The 7,759-nt window shown below is 36.8% G+C and overlaps 1 protein-coding gene across 1 annotated transcript; it reads right to left on the bottom strand.

The window, feature by feature from the left end:
• Nucleotides 1–5,345: 5,345 nt before the first annotated feature.
• Nucleotides 5,346–7,750, bottom strand: LOC117317783 (nicotinamide N-methyltransferase-like). The gene is made up of 3 exons (XM_033872713.1): nt 7,612–7,750; nt 7,224–7,425; nt 5,346–5,842 (listed from the first exon to the last, which is right to left on the bottom strand). The coding sequence occupies exons 1-3, from the start codon at nt 7,730–7,732 to the stop codon at nt 5,425–5,427; spliced, it is 741 nt and encodes a 246-aa protein (XP_033728604.1). The 5' UTR covers nt 7,733–7,750; the 3' UTR covers nt 5,346–5,424.
• Between the last annotated feature and the right edge of the window lie 9 nt (nt 7,751–7,759).

The raw sequence follows: 7,759 nt of genomic DNA, 5'->3' as shown, positions 1-7,759 counted from the left end.
TTAAATAATTTCTTCATTTCTTCCATTTGGTAAAAAAAAGAAGAAAACAGTCATGTAACTTGTCATTACATCAAATCACGCCAAGACGAGATTACAGTTAGCTGATGACGTCACAATAGACTATGCATAGATACGCATGACGTCATAATTGATATCCTGAACATCAATTAACAGTGACACGATATATATCCTCAGAAAAGAATGGGCTGTTTTGATTTCTTTAAATGTCTGAGGCGTCACAGAAAGCCAAAAATACATCCTTATATGACGGAAGACGAAATGGAAGGCGTGCCACCACAGAAACCATGTGACAAGGAATATTTCCGCCGGGGACTTGCTCCGTCACCACGTGGCCTGAAGATATCATTCACATTCCCGATCCTCACACGAGGCAAAAGAGGCATTTTCTGGATTCGAGACAATGATCCAATTTACCCGTGTCCGCCGCCACCACCGCCGTCTCCACTTCCGACCAAAGCCAATCCAAAGCTCCCCGCGTTGTCATCACTTCCTCCTCAAAACAGACCTTTGTATCCTCTGCTTTCGCCTATCAAGTCTGCATCTGCTAGAGCCAGGCCGTCTTCAAACTAATTAGATATATTTCTCATCTTCTGGACATTCGACTTTAAAACCTGCAATTGAAACTTTGGTCTTCCAATCTCATAAAATATTGAGAATCTGTTTGACGAAGGATTGGCGAAAACTGAAGGTTTGCTCATTAAATAATCAAATATTGACATACACTTTCGTGGACAGTGGTTTTAACAGCGGCAGATCGTCAACTGACAAAAACCAAGATGTCGGAACCCACAGAGGAAATGACCGATGTGAAAAAACTACCTGTCATATAAGGAATTGATCAAATTCTCAGAGACAATGCCGATCGATGATATTTAAAACGCGAAACAGACATCAGAGGACTGTGTCTACTTACATGTGTTGATTATTATTTACTAATTAATTAAAATTTGTTTTAACTTTTTCCTTTGTTATATTAAGAACCTACCAGCAAAATATCCTGCTTCCATGTCTTTTTGTTAACCATCAGAATGGCAAAATGAGAAACAAACATATTGTGCAAGAGCTCAAAATAGTTCAATGTGTAAATATCTTGTGTTTAGATGTAACGTAAATGTATATTCTACGAGTACAAAGATCATCCACCTAGCATTTTCGGATCACGCACTCAATTCTCTGACAAGCAGTGGAATATCTCTATTAAAATTAACATTTTCTCACATAAATGTAAGTGTTTTTCAAACCCAGGCTTTATATTTGCTCCCCCCCCCCCCCCCCCCCCCCCCCCCCCCCCCCCCGCCCACACACATTCTGATGTGAAGCTTATTGCTAGATTCTATAGGATCTAGCAGAGTGATATGAAGGGAAGTAACTGCGATAGATCATCGTGAATGTAGGAAAGTAACTCCAATAGGTCGGTGAATGAAGAAAAGTAACTCTAGTAGATCAGAGTAAAGTGAAGGGCTGTAACTCTAGTAGATCAGAGTAAAGTGAAGGGCTGTAACTCTAGTAGATCAGAGTAAAGTGAAGGGCTGTAACTCTAGTAGATCAGAGTAAAGTGAAGGGCTGTAACTCTAGTAGATCAGAGTGAAGTGAAGGAATGTTACTCCAGTAGATCAGAGTAAAGTGAAGGGCTGTAACTCTAGTAGATCAGAGTGAAGTAAAGGAATGTTACTCCAGTAGATCAGAGTAAAGTGAAGGAATGTTACTCCAGTAGATCAGAGTAAAGTGAAGGGCTGTAACTCTAGTAGATCAGAGTGAAGTAAAGGAATGTTACTCCAGTAGATCAGAGTAAAGTGAAGGGCTGTAACTCTAGTAGATCAGAGTAAAGTGAAGGGCTGTAACTCTAGTAGATCAGAGTAAAGTGAAGGGCTGTAACTCTAGTAGATCAGAGTAAAGTGAAGGGCTGTAACTCTAGTAGATCAGAGTGAAGTAAAGGAATGTTACTCCAGTAGATCAGAGTAAAGTGAAGGAATGTTACTCTAGTAGATAAGAATGAAGTGAAGGAATGTTACTCTAGTAGATCAGAGTGAAGTAAAGGAATGTTACTCCAGTAGATCAGAGTAAAGTGAAGGAATGTTACTCCAGTAGATCAGAGTGAAGTGAAGGAATGTTACTCTAGTAGATCAGAGTGAAGTGAAGGAATGTTACTCTAGTAGATCAGAGTAAAGTGAAGGAATGTTACTCTAGTAGATAAGAGTGAAGTGAAGGAATGTTACTCTAGTAGATCAGAGTGAAGTGAAGGAATGTTACTCTAGTAGATAAGAGTGAAGTGAAGGAATGTTACTCTAGTAGATAAGAGTGAAGGAATGTTACTCTAGTAGATAAGAGTGAAGTGAAGGAATGTTACTCTAGTAGATAAGAGTGAAGTGAAGGATGTTACTCTAGTAGATAAGAGTGAAGTGAAGGAATGTTACTCTAGTAGATAAGAGTGAAGTGAAGGAATGTTACTCTAGTAGATAAGAGTGAAGTGAAGGAATGTTACTCTAGTAGATAAGAGTGAAGTGAAGGAATGTTACTCTAGTAGATAAGAGTGAAGTGAAGGAATGTTACTCTAGTAGATAAGAGTGAAGTGAAGGAATGTTACTCTAGTAGATTAGAGTGAGTGAAGGGATGTTACTCTAGTAGATAAGAGTGAAGTGAAGGGATGTTACTCTAGTAGATCAGAGTGAAGTGAAGGAATGTTACTCTAGTAGATAAGAGTGAAATGAAGGAATGTTACTCTAGTAGATAAGAGTGAAGTGAAGGAATGTTACTCTAGTAGATCAGAGTGGAGTGAAGGAATGTTACTCTAGTAGATCAGAGTGGAGTGAAGGAATGTTACTCTAGAAGATAAGAGTGAAGTGAAGGGATGTTACTCTAGTAGATCAGAGTGGAGTGAAGGAATGTTACTCTAGAAGATAAGAGTGAAGTGAAGGAATGTTACTCTAGTAGATCAGAGTGGAGTGAAGGAATGTTACTCTAGAAGATAAGAGTGAAGTGAAGGAATGTTACTCTAGTAGATCAGAGTGGAGTGAAGGAATGTTACTCTAGAAGATAAGAGTGGAGTGAAGGAATGTTACTCTAGTAGATAAGAGTGAAGTGAAGGGATGTTTCTCTAGTAGATCAGAGTGGAGTGAAGGAATGTTACTCTAGTAGATCAGAGTGAAGTGAAGGGATGTTACTCTAGTAGATAAGAGTGAAGTAAAGGAATGTTACTCTAGTAGATCAGAGTGAAGGGATGTTACTCCAGTAGATAAGAGTGAAGTGAAGGGATGTTACTCTGGTAGATAAGAGTGAAGTGAAGGAATGTTACTCTAGTAGATAAGAGTGAAGTGAAGGAATGTTACTCTAGTAGATAAGAGTGAAGTGAAGGGATGTTACTCTAGTAGATAAGAGTGAAGTGAAGGGATGTTACTCTAGTAGATTAGAGTGAAGTAAAGGAATGTTACTCTAGTAGATAACAGTCAAGTGAAGGGATGTTACTCTAGTAGATCAGAGTGAAGGAATATTACTCTAGTAGATAAGAGTGAAGTAAAGGAATGTTACTCTAGTAGATAAGAGTGAAGTGAAGGGATGTTACTCTAGTAGATAAGAGTGGAGTGAAGGGATGTTACTCTAGTAGATCAGAGTGAAGTGAAGGGATGTTACTCTAGTAGATAAGAGTGGAGTGAAGGGATGTTACTCTAGTAGATCAGAGTGGAGTGAAGGGATGTTACTCTAGTAGATCAGAGTGAAGTGAAGGGATGTTACTCTAGTAGATAAGAGTGAAGTAAAGGAATGTTACTCTAGTAGATAAGAGTGGAGTGAAGGGATGTTACTCTAGTAGATAAGAGCGAAGTGAAGGAATGTTACTCTAGTAGATAAGAGTGAAGTGAAGGAATGTTACTCTAGTAGATAAGAGTGGAGTGAAGGGATGTTACTCTAGTAGATAAGAGTGAAGTAAAGGAATGTTACTCTAGTAGATAAGAGTGAAGTAAAGGAATGTTACTCTAGTAGATAAGAGTGGAGTGAAGGGATGTTACTCTAGTAGATAAGAGCGAAGTGAAGGAATGTTACTCTAGTAGATAAGAGTGAAGTGAAGGAATGTTACTCTAGTAGATAAGAGTGGAGTGAAGGGTTGTTACTCTAGTAGATAAGAGTGGAGTGAAGGGTTGTTACTCTAGTAGATAAGAATGAAGTGAAGGGATGTTACTCTAGTAGATAAGAGTGGAGTGAAGGGTTGTTACTCTAGTAGATAAGAATGAAGGAATGTTACTCTAGTAGATAAGAGTGAAGGAATGTTACTCTGGTAGATCAGAGTGAAGTGAAGGAATGTTACTCTAGTAGATCAGAGTGAAGGAATGTTACTCTAGTAGATAAGAGTGAAGTGAAGGGTTGTTACTCTAGTAGATAAGAGTGAAGTGAAGGGATGTTACTCTAGTAGATCAGAGTGAAGTAAAGGAATGTTACTCTAGTAGATAAGAGTGAAGTGAAGGGTTGTTACTCTAGTAGATAAGAGCGAAGTGAAGGAATGTTACTCTAGAAGATAAGAGTGAAGTGAAGGAATGTTACTCTAGTAGATAAGAGTGAAGTGAAGGAATGTTACTCTAGTAGATCAGAGTGAAGGAATGTTACTCTAGTAGATAAGAGTGAAGTGAAGGAATGTTACTCTAGTAGATAAGAGTGAAGTGAAGGAATGTTACTCTAGTAGATCAGAGTGAAATGAAGGAATGTTACTCTAGTAGATAAGAGTGAAGTGAAGGAATGTTACTCTAGTAGATAAGAGTGAAGTGAAGGGATGTTACTCTAGTAGATAAGAGTGAAGTGAAGGAATGTTACTCTAGTAGATAAGAGTGAAGTGAAGGAATGTTACTCTAGTAGATAAGAGTGAAGTGAAGGGATGTTACTCTAGTAGATAAGAGTGAAGTGAAGGAATGTTACTCTAGTAGATAAGAGTGAAGTGAAGGGATGTTACTCTAGTAGATCAGAGTGAAGTGAAGGGTTGTTACTCTAGTAGATAAGAGTGAAGTGAAGGGATGTTACTCTAGTAGATAAGAGTGAAGTAAAGGGATGTTACTCTAGTACCTCTTATAACCATATAATTACATACAATTCTTGTGTCCTACCTGAAAGACTCATATACATGTATATTGTTTTAAGGTTTTAGTTGGTCTAACGATTTTCAAATATACTGTTTTGAGGATTGAAATGGGGAGATCTGAAAACTCCCCTTTGAAAATGTCAAGAAGTTGGCAATCAAGAATTAAGACTAGTCAGCATCTTGCAATTGGTAGTAATAATTTATCGATTGTTTAACTACTTAATAACACAAACAATCAATAAAATTAACTCTTTAATAACCTCATTCTTAATAGGTGAAAATGATTATTTGATTGAGAGGAAATGTAACCTGGAACAAATCATAATATATTTCAATAAAAAGCATCATTTTGTCGCGACAAGATAATAATAACCCTCAGCATCCCAGTTTTCATCAGCATTATTCGGGATTTCAATATATAATTTGACGTCAAAGCCGGCTTGTACCACTGCTGATTTTACTTCTTCGATTGTGAATGACACTCCAGTATATTTGTACTCCCCTACCCGATAAAAAGTTGCTCCAAAGTCGCAGGAAATTATGATAAACCCACCCTCATTTAGCAAGCCTGATACGTTTTTCATGGTCTGTTCTAGTTCAGCAACATGCTGCACCGCTTCATCCAAGCAAAGGGTCGACACAATGACATCAAATTTGGCACCATCATAATCACATCCCAGAGGCTTTTCTAGCGTCACATCTATGGGTAAAATTCCTTTAACTTTTTCTCTGACTTCGTTTTCTCTCTGCTCAGGAGTCATCCTTTTTAAAACGAAAAATACAGTTGGGATTATAAAAATGTTTATAATGGAAAATACTGATACAAAAATCAAATGAATTGGAATCCAAGGAATACTACGCTTCTATGCATTATATTATCTTTGTTAACTATAGGAACATTCAAAGGACGGTGTCCATGAATTATTGGGTTACTAGCGGTTCCTTTCATATATAGTGCATTAACACCAAAACGGCATTATCACATGGGCGCACGCTAAGGTAAATACAAATGTATGACGGTGCGAGGGATACATAAAGAACAAGGTTTTAGTATGTTTAACGCCCTATCAACAATTTTCTGTTCAAATGTCTTCCTTTTGTCTAAATCAAATATTCAATTTTCAAATGTAGGATTTTTAGAAAGCATATGCAAGACATAACATGTTATGTAAAAACTGTTAACATCACCATACTGCTCTAAAAATGCCTTACGAATATTGATTACAGACGAGTCTATAGTCACTTAGAGGAATTAGGTTCGTTGTATATATATATATCTGTTTGTTGTGTATAATGTAACAAACCTTATCATCAGCTGCATCATTCGTATTTATGCTGGTCTAGATTTAGCGACAAAACTGTTAACATGTGAACAATTAATCACATAGTTACTTGAATATGTGTAAACCATGCTGTGTTTTCAATATAAAATTGTAACAAAAACGAATGGTCCAAAACAGCACCCTGCTGGACACATTATACGTTAATTTTATCCTATGGGTGTTGTCATAATATCAATGTTGAGTACTCCATATCAAAGAATCCTTTATTATTTAAAAAATTAATTTTAAATTTTTGCGACCAATTTGTATATTCCTTTGATGTTTTGAATCAACTGGCTTACATGTATACATGCTTTTTCTATAAAATGTAATGCGTAATCTATATTATCGAAAAATATATTTGGAAGCCCAATTCAATCAATGTGATTGCATTTACATGTATATCTAACTAGGCGAATGTTGCGAATCACGTATGTATTAATCCATGTATTTTACACGATGGGGCACCATTCTTAAATTCTATGTGGCGTTTTTATGCCGAGAGTGGTGTGAAAGATAGTATGTAGCAAAAATGATTTTTTTCTTATTTGTAGATGCCTCTTATTGTTATCATTGTTGCGTTCATAACACCCCCATGCCCCCAGAGAAACAAGTGTCTGACTATGATATAATTGTAAATTTTCAGCATTTTATCGACAACGTTTTCATTGATATCAATTCAATTGACTTAAGATAGAAGATTACTAATACAATACATGTATGTGAGTATTACTTTTTTGATAATGAAGAGTTGAGTCCAGTGTGTGTCTGGCATGGCATAAATTTAGGTAAAACATCATTAAATATGGAGCTTCACTTACGGGCGGCCCTCTAGGTTGATGACGTGGTCAAACAACATCTTTGAAGAAGCTATCTCTCCTTTTCGCCATTTCTCTAGATATTGAAGGTTCTGCGGTGCATAATCAGACAAGAAGATTTCATCTACGTGATTACTGGCAGTGATCACAGAGTAGATGGTCGGACCAGTACCTATATCTAGGAGACGTTTACCTTGGATCTTGCCTATCAGTAAAACAATAAACAATATTAATATATTGGTATTGTCAGTTCAATTAACAAAAGATAAACAAAGAACATCTTGCGTTGATCGGAAGTTAAACTATACCAATCAAAACATCTTAAGTATCGAATTGACGAAAAATAATTCAGTCATCGTTTATCATGAAGTTATATGAAATACAAACTTACACTCTTCAAAAATTCTATGTAAACTGTCGAGGTCCTCGATCACGTCATCATCTACGGTGTTTTCTATGTACCAGTAGGGGTCAAAATTTGCGTAGTCTCTAGTTTCCATCACACTCGCCATAGATAATAAAATTGTACTGCAGCTGCA

The sequence above is a fragment of the Pecten maximus genome, chromosome 19 (genome assembly GCF_902652985.1).
Source record: "Pecten maximus chromosome 19, xPecMax1.1, whole genome shotgun sequence".
NCBI lineage: Eukaryota > Metazoa > Mollusca > Bivalvia > Pectinida > Pectinidae > Pecten > Pecten maximus.
Note: the sequence above shows the minus strand (reverse complement) of the source record. Positions and strands in the feature narration are given on the sequence as shown.

What these genes read in the sequence shown, in the direction of transcription:
- LOC117317783 (XM_033872713.1), bottom strand. Translation starts at nt 7,732, where the DNA reads ATGGCGAGTGTGATGGAAACTAGAGACTACGCAAATTTTGACCCCTAC. An exon ending in ACATAGAATTTTTGAAGAGT is followed by an intron (nt 7,426 to 7,611) that starts GTAAGTTTGTAT and finishes TTTTACTGATAG; the next exon opens with GCAAGATCCAAGGTAAACGT. An exon ending in ATCAACCTAGAGGGCCGCCC is followed by an intron (nt 5,843 to 7,223) that starts GTAAGTGAAGCT and finishes CGTTTTAAAAAG; the next exon opens with GATGACTCCTGAGCAGAGAG.